The following is a 19,421-nucleotide window of genomic DNA, read 5'->3' on the forward strand; positions in this document are numbered from 1 at the left end:
ACTTCTGCTGGAAAACACAGATGAGAAAGTGAACTGGTTTAGTGGATGCTGACTCATTAAGATTCTTTTCAAGTTTATTAAGGTTTGATATACTGTCCATGAGAAAGACTTTCAGAGTGGTTTACAATAATAAAAATAAAGTAAAATAGGGAAAGGAAGAAAAAAGAAAAGAAATGGATCATTTGTCAATAGGATGGAAAAGAAAGCAAGCATCTTTATTACATGTCCAAGATAGTTTCCCAGGCTACGAATTGTGACAGCAATCGGTTAGGAAAAGTGTCTGAATAAAAATTATTTCAGGACAAATTTAAAAATTTCTATGGACTGTTCAAGGCTTAGGTATGATGGAAGGGCATTCCATAAGGAGGGGCCTCTTACACTTAAGATTTTAGTCTTTTTTTTAGCCCCCACCCCATATTCCTCTTCAAAGAGAGTCATCACTCAAGATCTCCATAGTTTTTCTCCTCTTCCGACATTTTTTCCTATTAGTAGGTCAGGAAATATAATCACCTTTGTGATCTGTCATGCAGGTTGCAGCATACATAACTGCTTCAACTTCTGCTCTTTGGACCCTAAATATCACTGTTAGAAAAATATTTGATTCCAGCTGCCTCTCCAGGGTTGTGTGTTTTAATTCAGTGCAATTATTAGTCCAGAAAGTAGGAGCCCAAGATGAACATTCAATCTGGGTCTCGTTTTAGTCATGGAGGGCACTAGATATTTGAGCAAACCTGTAAGATACAAATTTGAAATTTTACTAGTTTCAATTTTTGAATGAACATGTCAAACACCACAAAAAGCAACCAAAACCACAGTATTCTGTCTTCTTTAAAGCAGTGTTCCACATTAGTTGGAAATATTATCAGGTATGTCTGTCTATAAACTTGTGTAGAGTTGCTGAATAGTTCTACCAGTAATATATTGAGGAAGTCATTTATCTATATAAGTAAATATTACTGATATAAATATATCTCAATTTTTAGTAAATATTTGTGTCCAGACCAGCGTGTCCTCTAATTTCTGACAGGATATTTGTATAAAGATTTTCTTTTGTACACCTTTTTATAAGCTGAGTTTGAATTTATGACTGAGTGGTTCGAAAAGCCAAAAGAGAGTATGAAGAGAGGCTAGCCAGGGAGGCACGAAATTTCAAACCGTTCTTCAGATATGTTAAAGGGAAACAGCCAGCTAGGGAGGCGGTGGGACCGCTGGATGATGGAGACAGGAAGGGGGTAGTGAAGGAGGAGAAAGAAGTCGCGGAAAGACTTAACATGTTCTTTTCGTCTGTATTTACGAACGAAGACACAACCAACATACCGGAACCTGAGCAATTCTTCAATGGAAATCAAGCAGAAAAATTAACATCCATGGAAGTGAGCCTTGAAGATGTGCGCAGGCAGATAGAAAAACTAAAAACTGACAAATCCCTGGGTCCGGACGGAATCCATCCAAGGGTTCTGAAGGAATTAAAGGAGGAGATAGCGGAACTACTGCAGCAAGTTTGCAACCTATCCCTGAAAACAGGTGTGATACCAGAGGATTGGAAGATAGCCAATGTCACGCCCATCTTTAAAAAGGGATCAAGAGGTGACCCGGGAAACTACAGACCGGTGAGTCTGACCTCGGTTCCGGGGAAAATGGCGGAAGCGCTGATAAAAGAAAACATCGATGAATATTTGGAAAGAAACGAACTTCTGATACCAAGCCAACATGGTTTCTGCAGGGGGAGATTGTGCTTAACTAACTTATTACACTTCTTCGAAGGAATCAACAAACGGATGGACAAAGGAGACCCCATAGACATCGTATACCTAGATTTCCAAAAAGCCTTTGACAAAGTAATGTAATGTAATGTAATGTAATGTAATTTATTTCTTATATACCGCTACATCCGTTAGGTTCTAAGCGGTTTACAGAAAATATACATTAAGATTAGAAATAAGAAAGGTACTTGAAAAATTCCCTTACTGTCCCGAAGGCTCACAATCTAACTAAAGTACCTGGAGGGTAATAGAGAAGTGAAAAGTGCCTCACAAGCGTCTACTCAGGAAACTGAAGAACCATGGGGTGGACGGACATGTACATAAATGGATCAGAAACTGGTTGGCGGGTAGGAAACAGAGGGTAGGGGTGAAGGGCCGCTACTCGGACTGGAAGAGGGTCACAAGTGGTGTTCCGCAGGGCTCGGTGCTCGGGCCACTACTATTTAATATATTCATAAATGATCTAGAAATAGGGACGACGTGTGAGATAATAAAATTTGCAGACGACACCAAACTATTCAGTGGAGCTCGGACTAAAGAGGACTGCGAAGAATTGCAAAGGGACCTGAACAAACTAGGGGAATGGGCGACGAGATGGCAGATGAAGTTCAACATTGAGAAATGTAAAGTACTGCATCTGGGAAGCAGAAACCTGAGGTACAACTATGGGAGGGATGTTATTGAATGAGAGTACCCAGGAAAGGGACTTAGGGGTAATGATGGACATGATAATGAAGCCGACGGCACAGTGCGCAGCGTCCGCTAAGAAAGCAAATAGAATGCTAGGTATAATCAAGAAGGGTTATCACAACCAGGACGAAAGAAGTTATCCTGCCGTTGTATCGGGCGATGGTGCGCCCGCATCTGGAATACTGCGTCCAATATTGGTCGCCATACCTTAAGAAGGATATGGCGATACTCGAGAGGGTTCAGAGGAGAGCGACACGTCTGAAAAAAGGGATGGAAAACCTTCCATACGCTGAGAGATTGGAGAAACTGGGTCTCTTTTCCCTGGAGAAGAGGAGACTTAGAGGGGATATGATAGAGACTTATAAGATCATGAAGGGCATAGAGAGAGTAGAGAAGGAAGTACTTCTTCACGGAGAGAGTGATTGAGCAGTGGAACAAGCTTCCAGTGCAGGTGGTCGAGGCACGCAGCATCCCAGACTTCAAGAACAAATGGGATACCTATGTGGGATCCCTACGAGGTCATGCCAAGGGATAGAGTCACTAGGACTTGAATGAGCAGGTCAGTAGAGTGACAGTATAATTACAATTATACTTTAGGGGGTCAGTAGACTAAAGAGGGTGGGTAAATAGTGTGGGCAGACTTGATGGGCTATAGCCCTTATCTGCCGTCATCTTTCTATGTTTCTAAGGAAAGGTTCTTCAAACTGTCAAATAATAAAAGAACAAGAGGGCATCTGGAAAAGTTGAAAGGGGACAGATTCAAAACAAATGCTAGGAAGTTCTTCTTTACCCAACGTGTGGTGGACACCTGGAATGCGCTTCCAGAGAATGTAATAGGGCAGAGTACGGTACTGGGATTTAAGAAAGGATTGGACAGTTTCCTGCTGGAAAAGAGGATAGAAGGGTATAAATAGAGGATTTCTGCACAGGTCCTTGACCTGTTGGGCCGCCGCATGAGCGGACTGCTGGGCATGATGGACCTCAGGTCTGACTCAGCAGAGGCATTGCTTATGTTCTTATGAAAAGCAAACCTAATGCAAATATTGGAATTTCAGAAATGTTATTTAAGCAATTGCTTTAATGAAAATAAATTATACATTAACATCTTTTAATATATTTGTTTAAAATAATTAGAAAATGTCCAAATTAAATTTGCATTCATATTTTTATGGATGGATATTTATTTACAGTATTTTCCTAAGGACCTGAACAGCCAGCTGAGGCCAGTTTAAGCTAAGTAGTCACACTTGGCTACTAAGATTAGGCAGATGCAAATAATTTGATTTCTCTGTGCTGCTTTATAACAACTAATTAACATTTGCAACTATGTTTTATTTCTTCTGTGTGATATGTTTTGCCATGTGTGTGGGGTTCATAATTTGTGTGTTCATGAACATGTACACAACTTAGAAAAGAACACCGATTCAGACTGGTCCAATCAGATGTTTTCTTTAAGAGGCAAGTTTCCAAACACCTAGCCGAGATGTATACAGATACAAACATGTAGTTCACTTATGCAACTACATCCAGGTATGTGGAACTTTAGCCACCTGAAAGTACATATAGACCAATGCTCTTCAACTGCCGGTCCGTGGACTGGTGCCAGTCCACAGAAATTCTCTGCCGGTCCACAGGGCTGGCACATCCATCGGGCAGAAGACGGTGTTCTTCAGCCGCCAGTCCACGGTGCGATCAAAGCGGCGTTTTCGGGCCAGCTCCCTGAGTGCTGCAGTGCACAAAGCCATGGGAAAAGGCTCCTACGCGGGGGCTGAACCAGAAGCCTTCTCTCTGACGTCGCAATGTCAGAGGGAAGGCTTCCAGATAAGGTGCGGGACACACATGAGGAGCCGCTGCCCACAGCTTTGTGCAATGCAGCACTCAGGGAGCTGGCCCGAAGTCGCCGCGTTGATCGCACCATGGACTGACCCGAAGATAACACCGGAGGGGGGGGGGGGCAGGCCAGAAGGCAAGGCACAGCATGGAGGGAGAGAGACAACAGCGGTAGGGGGAATGCTTTTTTTATTTTTTAATTTAGTGATTGATTTACATCTGCTGTCTGTTCAGGAAGAAATGCATTTGTTTCTTTTCCTCTGGAGGGTTGTACTGCTTGCAGAGTCTTGCATCTTAGGGTTTGTTTGTGAATATTAGTACTTTTAGTTTTTGGTCCTGCATTTGCATGGGGTTATCTGTTTTCTGGTAGGAATGAATGTTGAAAAGTATACAGTGTGCTTTGTGTATTTTAATTTTGTGGTTAACAATTGTGTTTTGTTAATACGATTATATTGTGCATGTGTATATATGGAAAAAATTATGCTACAATTAGTACTATTAAGGAGGCGGGTTCTGGGGCGGAGATGGGCACGATTTAGCTCAGTGTTCAACTGCCAATCCGCGGACCGGTGCCGGTTCACAAAATAATTATTTTATTTCCGCCAGTCCATAGGTGTCAAAAGGTTGAAAAACACTGATATAGACTATAATCCTGTTAGTTTTGAGCACATCTTTATCTTTGTTTTGTCCATGTCATTTTGTCCCTAAACTGTTATTCTTGATTAATAATATCCGAGTAATTGTTTTGACACATATATTGAGTCTAAACATACTGAATATAAAGTTGTCTCTAAGATAAAGTTATTCAAGATTTGGGAAAGGCTATAAGAAAATTCAAATGTGGGACAATATCCAGTCCATAATTCTGAAGTGGCATAAGTGACACCATTAGGATACTGACTAACAGGCTGTCCCTCTAAAGTCAGTAGTCATGGATTAAAAAAACTGCTGAAAAAGGTTATTTTGAGGCCTAAGATTACTTTGGAAAGATCTAGAGGAGTCTGGCTGAGAATATGGAAAATGTTGATTGTTATAACAATTTCAAGATTACTCCATAAAAATGGCTTTTATGGAAGGCTAATTAGAGCTGTACCAAATAGCATATTTTAGAATTTGTCCAAATATGAATAATGAAAAATATTATTTGGCTGAACATAGATAATGGGCATTGAGCTTTAACATAATAAATAATGAAAGAAGCAATGCAAAATCAGAGATCAAGTTTTATATGGAAATGCTTTGTAGCAGATGGAGATAAGAAGGCTTGTGAAAGTAAAAGGAGAGATAGTTACTGCAGAATACAGGTAGATACTAGAAGAAAACTTGATCCAGTCTGCCTAACATTGCACCTTTCAGCAGATGATAATGTCCTTGAGTAACTTACGAAGTCCACATTTTAATTCTATAGAAGATTTCTAACAAGACTCTACTACTACAGTCCACAGATGATCCCTAGTGGATAAGAGCTCAAGCCATTATGCCAAGAACAATGACTCTAAAAGCTGTACCATCAATGTGCAAAGTTGATACACCTATACTAAATGACTCATGGCTATAATTGCTCTAATAGGAGCTTCCACAAAGCATTGAATTGAAAGATGTGAAGAATTTTGCAATTCAAAACCTATTAGTTTCTTATTCTTAATTACAACTGTAGAATTATTTAAAGAATAGAATATATAGGGCCAGCTTAAGGCATGAGCAGATGAGGCACTACCTCAAAGGGCTAAAACTCAAGGGCAACAAAAGCCTTCCTCACTGGCTCACCCTTCACAGTAGTGAAAGAGTTCCTCCCACAGGCCCCATAGTTTTCAGTGGGCACTCCTGATCTCTATGGCTATAAGAACCACTCTCTAGTAACATGCCTACATCGATGTACAGGGAAGGGGAATAAAGCACTGTTAGAGGTCGGCATCCTTGTTGAAAAATTCAATGCCTAGATGTTTGCTGGGTAAAATTATCAAAAGTATTATGACTTGATGATTAGGCAAGACAAGATACATATTTAAAGGCAATTTACGAGAACATAAAATGCTTTGCTGTAAACCCCTCTCTCTCCCACCAAAGCAAGAAAGTATAATCAATCCCTGCAGTACTACTGGACTTGAATGCTTTAAGTCCAATGGAGTTGGAGTCAGAGACTAATCTCTCTTTCTCTATAAATGAGTATCTTTGTCATGGTTCTAAAATGCCTAATATTAGTAGGAGTTGGAGTCAGAGGCAGAGTTATAGTCGGAGTTGGAAAGTAGAAAAAGAGGAGTTGAAGGTTTGGTGTACCAACTCCACAGCCCTGAATGCAAGTCTGCTGTTTCCATATACACACAAACAGATAAACATTTCACTGGAATTATCAGAACACCTCTCTTTTGGATTTCTCACACCAGAGCATTATTCATGGAAAAGGTTCCCTATTAATACTGATTTATAAGGAAAATTAACAGGATCCCTATCTGTGATTTGAAGTAAAGAAGCAGAAGCAGTACTAGCAATTACACAGTAGCAGTGCCAAATACTTTGTCAAAACACCACCCCATGGATCTAGTAGTTAAGAACCCCCTTACCACACAGTAGTAGTACCAAATACTTTGCTAAAACACCACATGGATTTAGTAGTTAAGAACCCCGTTACCAAACTTTTTTTTGCAATTAATATTAACCTTTTACGTTTTTAAATGTATGAACCTTCCTGGGATTCAAACTGGCAACCTTTGAATTTAAGGAGGCAAGTTACTCATCTATGGAAGTCTAGTCATCTTTCATATTTTATTTTTACAGCTATGCAAATTCTTTTTCTTGATGAATATGTATTGTCCTCCTCTGATCTGGCAGGAAATACAGACTGGAAGAGGCAATGCTAGGGTGCCAGGACTTCTGGAACCCAAGACTCTGGACCTTGACAAAAAGACATGTTTATAGAAGACCTGTAAACAACAGAGGCAGTAACATTCATATTTGAAAAATACAGCAAGATAGATCATTCAGTGATCAGCTTATATTTTCACAGTCAAAAGACAACCCTATACTTCACATAAAATTCTGCATTTCACTCCCCCATTTTTTTTTTTAACATTCTGGATGACTGATGTTACAGGATAGACATTACTCACAACAGTGATGTTCAATTTGCTACCTAATGATTGTGTGTTTTCTGGTGCCCCAGCAGAGATATCAGTAATACCAACCACAAAGTACATGAAAACACACAGGGTTAGGCACTGAAGTGTTTAATTGGTCTATGATATTACTGCAAAGTAAGCTAAATGCAAGGATAACAGTCATCTATTATAACTTATTTTAAGCAAAAAATATAAATATAAAAGCATTTCAGTACTTTGGGGATTTAGCTTTTTCATATCAAGACAAAAAATGTAGTTGCCATTTTCCTAGTGCTATTTAGAATTTGAGATAAGAAATACTTTTATTTCCTCAAAATTCTTGATGCTTCCCTAATAAGGAAAGCCCATTTTTCAGTAGTTTTGCACTACAGGAATGCCTGCAGTTACAACTCATAGTAAAATTGCACATTATACTACCACAAATGCCCCTTGGATTTGCTACTGGTTTATAATACTTAGGATCTGCCCTATGAACAGACTTCCTGCTTTTAATGCTTTTGCATATTTTCAAAAATTAGGCTTTAAAACCAGTGTCATTTTAATTTCATGAAGTCTCACTTCACTTTCAGTAAAAGTCAGTCAGTTAAAATAGCCTTCAACTGTCCTATTTCATTATGCTTCAAATTTTTCTCACTAGCTCAAGTACACCCAGTGTATCAACACACTATACACTGTCCTTTGTCAAAGGCAAGTGAGGTACATAAGACGTCATGCCACAAGCACTACTATATCAGTGCTCCATTATGATCTCTCTAAATATGCAGGTATAAAGAGTAATGTTAAAAAGATTTGCTCCCTCTCCTGATTTCCCCTATTACTGCATGTGTCACACTGAATGGTTAATGATCTCTAAAAGTTTAATAATAGACAAAGAGAACCTGAACAAACACATAATACAGTTTTTGCATCATGTCTTATTTAAGGAATGAAGTTACCCAACACCCATAACTGAGGTCCATGTGAAAAAGTTAACTGCCCCCTTAGTTGCTCAACCAATTGACTATTTTAAATTGATAATTAGATTCAGCTGATTAAACATAGCCAGGCTTGACTGCAGCCAGCTCTGTTGAATCTGAGAGTGAAGCAGTCATCACAATGTTTCTATAAGAATGCTATACCACAATTAAAGGACATTTTGGAAGAGATGAGAAAAAAAGCTGTGAAATATCAGTCTGGAAAAAGTTACAAAGCCATTTCTAAAGCTATGACTCCACTGAATCACACTAAAGGCCGTTATTTCCAAATGAAGACTTGAACAGGGAATCTTACTAGGAATGACCACCCACCAAAATTACTCCAAGGGCACAACAATAACTCATCTGGGTAGTCATGTAACATCTCATGTCATCATCCAAAGTACTGCAGGTCTCTCTAGCCTCAGCCAATGTCAGGGTTCATGACTCCACAATAAGACGACTGGGCAAAAATGGGATTCACAGGAAGAGCAGCAAGGTAGAAACCACTAATAACGAAGAGCCTCATCAATACTCATTTCACATTTGTGGAAATACATTTGGCTAATTCCCAAGCCTTTTGGGATAATATTCTATGAACAGACAATTAAGAAGTGGAATCTTCTAGATAACACAGGTCCCATTATATCTAGAGTAAAGCAAATATAGCATTCCATAGTAAAAACATCATGCCACAGTCAAAGATAGTGTGATGGTGTAGGGATACTTTGCTGCCCCAGGACCTGAAAACTTGCTATTAAAAAAGTAGCACAACTAATTATTAGGAGGCAGTTGCTTTTTCACATGGGTGATATGAGTGTTGGATAATACTACATCATTTATTTAAGGAATAATGTAGGAAAAAAAAGTGTTAGGTGTTTACTTGGGTTCCTTTTGTCTAATACATTTTGTTCAAAGGTCAGAAACCATTCAGTATGACATATATGCAATAAAGCACAGTTACTTACCATAACAGGTGTTATCCAGGGACAGCAGGCAGATATTCTCACTGATGGGTGACGTCAACGGTACGGACCACTTTAAAAGTGCATCACAACTTTAAGTCTTTAGAAAGTTCGCGATAGCCTTAACTGCGCATGCACGAGTGCCTTCCCGCCCTGCCCGATGTGGGTGCGCGGTCCCTCATTTAAGATAATCCAGCTAAGAAGCCAACCCGGGGAGGTGGGTGGGTTGTGAGAATATCTGCCTGCTGTCCCTGGATAACACCAGTTACGGTAAGTAACTGTGCTTTATCCCAGGACAAGCAGGCAGCATATTCTCACTCTAAGCTAACAAGAATGGGATGGTGGGAGTGTTAGTCCTTAGGAGAATACATTTTGTATTACAGATTGGCCGAAGTGCACATCCCATCTGGAGAAAGACTCCAGACAATAGTGAGAAGTGAATGTATGAACTGAGGACCAGGTGGCAGCTTTACAGATATCCTCAATGGGAGTAGATCTAAGGAAAGCAACAGAAGCAGCCATAGTTCTAATTTTGTGGGTTGTGACACGACTCTCCAGTGCCAGTCCAGTCTGAGCATAATAGAATGAGATACAGGCAACCAGCCAGTTGGAAATCGTTCTCTTGGAAACAGAATGCCCCAACTTGTTTGGATCAAATGAGATGAACAGTTGGGGAGAAGTACAATGAGGCTTTGTCCGGTCAATATAATAGGCCAAAACACGCTTACAGACTAGCGGTTTCTTCAGTGTGAGAATGAGTTAGGAAAAAACACTGGTAGAACAATCGACTGATTGAGATGAAACTCCATGCCAACTTTATCATGGTGAAAAACTGTGAAGGGTGGATCTGCCACCAACGTTTGTAACTCACTGACCCTCCTGGCAGAGGTGAGAGCAATAAGGAAGACAACTTTCCAGGTGAGAAACTTTATATGAGCTGTGGCCATTCGCTCAAATGGGGCTTCATCAAACTAGAAAGAACCACATTAAGGTCCCAGACAACAGGCGGAGGCTTGAGAGGTGGTTTAACATTGAAAAGTCCTTTCATGAATCTGGAGACCAAAGGATGAGCAGTAAGAGGTTTTCCCTCGACTGGCATGTGAAAAGCTGTAATAGCACCAAGATGGACTCTGATAGATGTAGACGAGACCAGAATCAGATAGATAAAGGAAATAATCTAACACCAATTCCACTGCCAAAGAACTGGGATCATGATGATGAAGACACAAGGAAGAAAACCTAGTCCACTTTTGTGGATAACATTGCTGGGTGGCTGGTTTCCTGGAAGCATCAATGATGTGTCGAACAGGCTGAGAGATATAAATCAGAAGAATTCAGCCCAAGAGAAGCCAAGCTGTCAGGTGTAATGATTGCAGGTTGGGATGCAGAAGTGAGTCCTGACTTTGAGTAAGCAGAGTAGGAAAAACTTGAAGAGGTATTGGTTCCCTGGAGCTGAGCTGAAGCAGAAGGTAGAACCAATGTTTCCTGGGTCACCATGGAGCAAAGAAGATCATGGTGGCCGCCTCTCGTTTGAGTTTGAACAGAGTCCTCAACATGAGAGGAATTGGAGGGAATGCCTATAGAAACAGGCCCGTCCAATCCAGAAGAAAGGCATCAGCTTCCAGATGGAGATGAAAGTCTGGAGCAAAACTAGGGCCAACTGGCGATTGTGGGGAGCCACAAACAAGTCCACTTGTGGAGTGCCCCACTGAGCAAAGATGGACTCGAGAGCTGCAGAGTTGAGAGTCCATTCATGAGGCTGAAGAATTCTGCTGAGGTTGTCTGCTAGGGAATTCTTCTCCCCTTGAATGTAGACAACCTTTAAGAAAAGGTTACAAGCCGTTACCCAAGTCCAAATTTTTTGGCCTTCCAGACATAACAGGAGAGCCCGTGCCTCCTTGCTTGTTTATGTAGTACATTGCTACTTGATTGTCCGTGCAAAGGAGGAGATCTTGGGGGCAAATGATGGAAGGCCTTGAGGGCATAGAACATTGCTCTGAGCTCCAGGAAACTGATGTGAAATTTCTGCTCCCTGGCGGTCCAAAGACCCTAAGTTTGGAGATCGTCCATATGTGCCCCCCAAGCATAAGGGGATATATCCCTCGGAATGACTTTGTGATGAAGGGGTAAGTGAAAAAGGAGACCTCTGGATAGACTGGAGGTCATCCACCAGTGAAGCGACTGCAGAAAAGATGATGTTACAGATATTTGCTGAGAGAGACGATCCGTCGCTTGAGACCATTGAGAGGCAAGGGTCCACTGAGGAGTACGAAGGTGTAGTCTTGCTAATGTAGTGACATGTACAGTGGCCCAGCAGAACCATCATGTGTCTTGCAGTGATGGATTGAAGAGGAAGCAATTGCTGACAAAGGCAGATGAGAGCCTGAACGCGATCTGGAGGGAGAAACGCTCTCATGAGAGTGGTGTCTAGGATAACTCCAATGAACTGAAGATGATGAGTTGGAATGAGATGTGATTTGGAAAAGTTGACTTCGAATCCTAGAACCTGAAGAAAGGAGATGGTCTGAGATGTTGCTTGGACCACTTCCTGAGAGGATACAGCTTTGATCAACCAGTTGTCCAGGTAAGGAAAGACTTGGAGACCGTGTGTTAGGAGAGATGCGGCCACTACAATCAAGCACTTCGTGAGGACTCTTGGAGAAGATACCCGGCCGAATGGAAGTATCTTGTACTGGTAGTGACTTTGATTGATCTGAAAACGGAGGTACTTCCGGGAAGCCGGATGAATTGGGATATGTGTATAGGCTTCCTTGAGATCCAAAGAGCAAAGCCAGTCTTCCTGATTGAGGAGAGGATAAAGCAGGGCAAGGGAGCGCATCCAAAATTTCTCCTTGACTAGAAATTTGTTGAGAGCTCCGAGATCCAGAATGGGTCACAGTCCTCCCATCTTCTTTGGAACTAAGAAGTAACGGGAGTAGAATCCCTGATTCTGCTTAGAAAGGGGAACTTCCTCAATGGCATTAAACAGGAGAAGGGATTGAACCTCCTGGAGAAGAAGGGAGGACTGTGCAGGGTCCAAGGTAGACTCTTTTGGAGGATGGTCTGTGGGCAGGATGTGAAAATGGAGAGTGTAACCCTGACGAATGATGGTTAGGACCCAGAGGTCTGATGTTAAGAGCTCCCAGCGAGTGATGAAATATTGGAGACGGCCTCCGATGGGCTGAGGTGAAGACTAGAGAGTATCGATGTTGGCTATGCTCTGAAGAAACATGTCAAAAAAGCTGTGCAGGTTTTGGGGGGACAGCCTATGGTTTCTGCTGTTGACAGGCTGCTGCTTGTCTTCTAGGTTGGGACTGAGGAAGAGCAGCAGACTTGGCAGCAAACCTTTCCTGGTAAAAAGCCGGTCTGAAAGGATGAGAAGGTGGAAGTTTTTTCTTAGGCTTGACCAGAGTGTCCCATCTGGTCTCATGAGCTGACAACTTCTGAGTAGTTGTGTCCATGAAGGAACCAAAAAGCTCATCTCCCAGACAGGGAGCATTTGCAAGCCTGTCCTGATGATTTATGTCCAGCTCAGATACATGAAGCCAGGCCAGACGTCTCATGGCTACTGACATTGCTGCCACACGGAAAGTAACATAGTAGATGACGGCAGATAAAGACCCGAATGGTCCATCCAGTCTGCCCAACCTGATTCAATTTAAATTTTTTTCTTCTTAGCTATTTCTGGGCAAGAATCCAAAGCTCTACCCAGTACTGTGCTTGGGTGCCAATTGCTGAAGTCTCCATCAATGCTCACTCCAGCCCATCCACACCCTTCCAGCCATTGAAGCCCTCCCCAGCCCAACCTCAACCAAAAGGCCATATACAGACACATACCATGCAAGTCTGCCCAGTACTCCCCTTAGTTGTTCAATATTTACTATTATTTTGATTCTAGATCCTGTGTTCATCCCACAGTTCTTTGAATTCCGTCACCGTTTTCCTCTCTACCACCTCTCTCGGAAGCGCATTCCAGGCATCCACCACCGTCTCCATAAAGTAGAATTTCCTAACATTACTCTTGAATATACCACCCCTCAACCTCAAATTATGTCCTCGAAGGCTCAAGATATTTAAGCTTCTGCAATGCCCTACAGGACTGCACTGGAGTCGACTCTAGTGATGTCTGAGTCAAGGATGACTGGTGTCGGCAAGCTGACGTTGCCAATTCACTGATGGGAAGCATCTGCACCGATGGAGACTCCAAAGCAGGTGCAACCGGTGTCAAGGGCTCAGACCAGACTGGCACCGGGGAGGTAGGGTCGGTATCGACACAGGCAGAAGTTGGGTCAGTGTCAGCATTTGAAAATGCTCACCCAGTTCCTTCTTAAACAAGTTGTCTATCTTTTGCTTAAGCGTAAGCACCGGTACCGTTGGCTTTTTTGCTGGTACATTCGGTGCCGCTCTATGCTCCGGCGATGAGGAGGCACTCACCGATATCAGAGCGAAGCGCTTTTTGGGCCTCTTCAAGGTCAGCAGGACTTGCCTCACTGCTACTTTGACCTGAGGCCCAGACGGAGTGGGGGAAGGCTTCTTAGCTGGCTTACCCACAGATGACTGTGACACCGGAGTTGTTTCCATCGGTGTCAAGTGGTGCGGTGTCACCTTGGCCGGCACCGTTGAAGTCGGTGTCGATGTAGACTCACCCTCCAATGCAATGCCGAAGAGTAGTTTTTGCTGGATCAGGTAATTCTTCAATGTTCTTTTTTGAAGAAGAGCAGCAGGAGCAAGTTTCCGGACAGTGCTCAGGCCCTAAGCACTGGAGGCACCAGCAATGCGGGTCAGTTACTGAAATGGGCCGAACACAGCGACCACACTTTTTAAAACCCATATATGAGCAGGACATCAGCAGAAAAACAGCCCCAGCTAGGTAGAAATCGGAGGCCAAGGTGGTCGAACAGGACCTGCCGGGCCAAACCTAACCTGCGAGGGAAAAAAACAAAAATCTTTACGATTTTTTTTTTTTTACACTCAGATCGAATAAAGAAAGTAAAAGAAAAAAAAATAACAAAAGAGTCAATTCCGCAAGAGCGGGAAGACAGTGAAAGAAAAAATTTCAACAAGTGTTGAAAGCGCGTCTTAGCTCTGCGGAAAATAAGAAACTGAGGGCAGGAAGGCACTTGCGCATGCGCTGTTCGGGCTATTGCGAACTTTCTAAAGACTTAAAGTGGCGATGCACTTTTAAAGTGGTCCGTACCGGGGCTCCGTCAGTGATGTCACCCATCAGTGAGAATATGCTGCCTGCTTGTCCTGGGATAATAGTGGATATTGGAGAAGAGGCAAACTTTTTTCACATCACAAAGTTTTGGGGCAAATTCAGGAGGATTCACCATAAAAAAAAGTTAACATCTTCCAAATTAAGATGCTACAATTTGATATTTAATAAAAAGATGACTGCTCCTGGGAGTTCTCTACTCACATTTTTCTGCACCTAAGGGTCAGAGTTTTGTTTCCTTCCTGGCTTGATAGCCTGAGAACTATTTGCTTTTGTAAAAGGCTACACCTGAACTTTACTATTGAGCAGTTTTTATTTTAAATGGTACAATATAAATACTATGTTAATATTACTAAACTATCAACATTTTTGTAACAAAATATATATATATATTATATATATATATATATATATATATAATTTTATAAAGTGAATTAATACTGTGGGAGGAGGGAAATGGAATACAGTCATATCTGAAGTGTACTACTGGTAACGATCCACAGTATGAGATAGAAAATGATTCCACAAATGTTATTTTTCAGGCTGTGTCTGAAGAAGAGTCATAAGAGGCAGAGACAATGAAGTTACCAGGACCAGAGTGGCTTGCCATGGACTGGGCAGCTTGTTGGCTTAAATTGTTACAGATTAGTACCAATTGATTACTCTGTGCTTCAGAGAGGGTACTACAGCTCTGGTATACACTAAAGTTGGTTTTCCTACCAGGGATGTTGCCTTTCTCACACATTGTTTTGACCATCTTTGCAAGTTTGTTTTTCCCCAGGGCTTGGCAGTTGTACCAATGAAGTGCAGCCAGATTGACAACCGGCTTTATGGACAGGTAGAATGGAGCGTCTTCATAACGCATTGCTGGGGGTCGCCTTTGAGCATACTCTTTGTAATCTTGTACTGGACATGTCTGAGGGGCATGAGGAGTGGCATACACTCTACATTCAGTGCCTGCTCTCTTGGTTTTGGCATCAGGACTTTCCTGACCCATCCACTCCAAGTATTCAAGACCTGTCTCCAACACCCGAAGTCTGACATCTCCCCATTTTAGCGTGGACCCATGAAAGCCTGTACAGTGCCCAAAAGCCTTAGTGTTATTGAGCCAGACCAAGTTCAGCAGTCCTTCCGGATTATAGCGACTCAATAGACCTCGTTTGCGTAGTATGAGTTCATCAGCAAAGGTAAGCTTCATGGATTTATGTGGCTTGTTTCCTTTACCTTTGCATCTTAATTCTATCTGTTTTTGCTTCAGAGCTTCTTGGGATCTCTTGAACTCTTTATCCCTTGTAATACTGTATCCATACCTGTGTTCTTTAAGATACCGCTCTAGCCCACATTGATAATTGGCTAGGCTATTTGGTTCATATTCAGAACCATCTTTCTGTCTGGCATCCACAAAGAAAGAAGCCAAATAAGCATCAAGTTCTTTGCAAGGGATGACATAAATTTCTCTCGCCTCTGATGGATATTTGGCGATAAGGAACTCCCGGAAGTTGCGAAGAGCTGTCTGAGTGCTCCGGATGGTTTTCTCATTCTGTTCACGATTCAGCTCAGCTGCGGCCTCATCCTGATCTGAAACCAAAAAGGAGAAGGGTGGGGGGAAGAAAGGAGAAGGGGAACTGGTGAATTTGGGGAGTACATTGTTCACAATTTATTTTTCTTAAAAAAAAAAAATGTATAAGGAAAATTTAAGTATCCACTTCTCAAAGATCATTAGAAAACAGTATTACATACCTGTCTCATGACTGAAAAGCCCAACATCAGTAGTTTCACAAATGATGTACAAGACCATGGCAAAAAAAATTGAAATGAGTTCTTCGTGTCATTGCTGTACACTTAAGTGATTGAAGATTTGTGGGAAAACCTGATATTTGACAGGGTCTTCATTTTGGAAGAAATATACAATATAGAAAGCCTGAATTTTATTCCACTGCAATAAGCAGGGTCCTCATCAGAATAAACCTATTCTTAATTGCTTCATTTGTGAAACCAGAGGTTGTACTGGTTCCAATTTATATTTGAACTGAACAAAAATGTGTCAAAATTAAAACAAAGTAAAATGAAAAACAAGGTGAAATTTATTCATACCAGTTAGTTCACTTTCCTTGAATCCTATTAGATCAGCCAAGACAAAGCTTGCGTCCCTCCTACCTCAGGTAGAGATTCTGAACTATTCCAGTGACATCATCCTTATGAAGGATGATACAGTTTGGAACCCCTTCAGTATGCAATTGCCCAAGCAGAACAGGACCCAATTATTTCTTTTTTTTAATTTTGTTCATATCTTTTTCAGTACCTTAAGACGAGTTATATTCAGGTACACTGACCATTTCTCTGTCCCCCAGAAGGTTTACATTCTAAATGTTTACCTAAAGCAATGGAGAGAGTTACATGATTTGCCCCTGGTGACAAGGAACAGCAGTTAGATTTGAATCCTGGCTTCCCTGGTTGTCAGCCCAGTGCTCTAACCATTAAGGTACTCTTCTTCTCATAGGGAATCTACTGAAAAACAATTAAACATTATCAACTGTATAATTATTTACAGAATAGAGCAGACAGAACCTGTAAACAATCCAGTGCTGTAATCTTCATGGTGGGCACTAGACTGGTCTAGCAGGATTCAAGGGAACAAAATTAACAGGTATGAGTAAATCTCACCTGTCTTTTCATTCTTTTCAACCAGTCCAGACAAATGGGGTGCACAAAAGCAGTGGGTAAAGAGGCAAGAGAAGACAAGACCCTCTGCAACACAACTCTGTCAAAATTTGCTGTGCTTCTGACCAGCACATCAATCTTATGATGCTTCTCTAAGAAATGTAGTAATAACCATATCATCACCTTACAGATATCTCCTGGGATCACAGCTCAGGCTTCAGCAAAAGTAGTCAACTCAGCTCAAGTTCAACGTGCATGCAGCCCATATACTACTACCTTTTATTGCAGAACTAGTCTTATAGCCCGTTACATTAACGGGTGCTAGAATATATGTGTGTATGTCTGTCTTTAATTCTTTCTCTCTCTCTGTCTGTCCTTTGCGCTTTCTATCTTTCTTTTTCCTTGGCTGTCCACCACCACCCCTTGCCTGCTCCCCCTGTCCATTCTCCCTTCCTTTTACCTACCCTGTCCTGCAGTAGAATGTCTGTCTGTCTGGGTATTTTTTTTCTTTGTCTCTCTCTCTCCTTGCATGCTGCCTGTCTGTCATTTTTTCTGTCTGTGAATCTCCCTGTACCTCCTTCCTATGTCCTTAGTGCCCCTTCCTATGTTCATAGTGCCCTCAGTGCCCCTTCCTATGTCCTTAGTGCCCCCAGTGCCTCCTTCTTCCCCTCTCCGATGCCAGCCTGCCTTCCATTGAAACCCCCCCCTCCATTGCCTCCCAGCTTGCCTGCCTCCCATCCCCCTGAGCAGCATATTTCCATGGAAATCCGTTAAGCCCGTTACATTAACGGGTGCTAGAATATATGTCTGTCTGTCTTTTTCTTTCTCTCTTTCCTCCCTCCATTTCCCTGTGTAGCGCTGTCTCTGCTTTCTTCCTCACTCTGCACTCTTCAGCTGTAACATTAGTGCCTTGCTTTTTCTCCCTGCAAGCATCTCTGCTCTCTTTCTCATCCCCAGTCTCTTTGCTCTTTTTCTGTTCTTGCAGGAGTCTCTGCTCTCCTATCTCTATATGTTCCTGATTCTTGCAAACTTCCCTGTAGGTGTCTCTTCCTTTTTTCTTTTTTTTTAATTCCTTCTTCAGTCTCAGTTCTTTATCTGAACATTCCCATCCTCAATCTCTCCAACTGCAACTCTCTTGCCCTCTAAGCCCCTGCTGTGCATGTCGCTACTGATCCCCTCTCACTGACCCTTGCGACTGCGTTTCCATGGCAACCCTGCTCGCGGGTCTGTGAGTGTAGGGCCATTTTGCTTATTTCCTCGTGGGAAGCTGTTTTGCAGGCTAGTGGGTGTGAGGAGCGGCCGGGATCGTGAGTAATGCCCAATGCTTTGTTGCCATGACTCCCTTAGTTGTGTCCGAAGTTAATTTTAAGTTCTGCTTCTCTCACGATCCCTGCCTGCGTCGGAAGCCTTCTCCGACGCAGGTGCGGCTCGTGAGAGGAGCCGCGGCGACAGCTTAGAACTTAAAAAATAACTTCGGCCACAACATTACCTTGGGGTCTGCTGAACTTAAAAATAACTTCTTTGTGAACATTACCTTGGGTTCCGCGAGTGTGTAGAACCCTGGTGTCCGATCGGGTCCTGTTTGGTCTGCCACTGCCTGGAGGAATTGAAGAGAGTGTAGGGCGGAAGCGAGAAGCGGGGCCTCAGCAGCAGCTGGGCGGCTCGCACCGCCAGCCCCCAGGAGCTCGAGGCCGGCGGCGGACATGGCTGGCGTGGCATGGTGGAGGAGGAACAGAGTTCGGTGACGTAAAACCTGCGCATGCGCACTCGTGTTTCCGCGACGGATCAGGGAACACAATTTTTTTAGTGCGCATGCGTGTCCTACTATTTTATTATATTAGATATATGCTGGAACTATATGAAGAGTGGGTTCCACAGTCAAAAAGGATTAGTCACTTTAAGGTACTGCAAAAGCACCCTAAGGGCATCCAACTTGTGTAACTTCTACAACTGTACTATTGCTGATCTTTCTGAGTTGGCCAGCAAAGGCATCACCTGATTGACATGGAAGAGAGAAGTCACCTTAGCTTAGGCAGAACAGTTTAGAGGAATGGTTTAGTGCTTGAGAATGGCAAATAGGACTCCCTGCAGGAGAGGGCTGGAAACTCTGAAACCCTCCTAGTTGAACAAACGACCACCAGAAAAACTACCTTCAGTGAGAGCTCTCTCAAAGATGCCAGGCTCAACGGGAGGACACAAGGTGTGAGGACAAAGGTCAGGTCCCAGTG

General features: G+C 42.4%; 1 protein-coding gene across 4 annotated transcripts in view; it reads right to left on the reverse strand.

The window, feature by feature from the left end:
- KIAA1958 (KIAA1958 ortholog) overlaps nucleotides 1–19,421 on the reverse strand; it is a 203,706-nt gene that overhangs the window by 65,230 nt on the left and 119,055 nt on the right. For 3 of the 4 annotated variants that reach the window (XM_033926012.1, XM_033926023.1, XM_033926034.1), the window contains exon 3: nucleotides 15,253–16,110. The exons of the other annotated variant lie outside the window; for it this stretch is intronic. In XM_033926012.1, the coding sequence (XP_033781903.1) occupies nucleotides 15,253–16,110 (858 nt within the window). The remainder of the gene's footprint in view (nucleotides 1–15,252; nucleotides 16,111–19,421) is intronic. 4 annotated transcript variants of the gene reach the window in all.

Source organism: Geotrypetes seraphini, chromosome 1 (assembly GCF_902459505.1).
Source record: "Geotrypetes seraphini chromosome 1, aGeoSer1.1, whole genome shotgun sequence".
NCBI classification, from domain to species: Eukaryota; Metazoa; Chordata; class Amphibia; order Gymnophiona; family Dermophiidae; genus Geotrypetes; species Geotrypetes seraphini.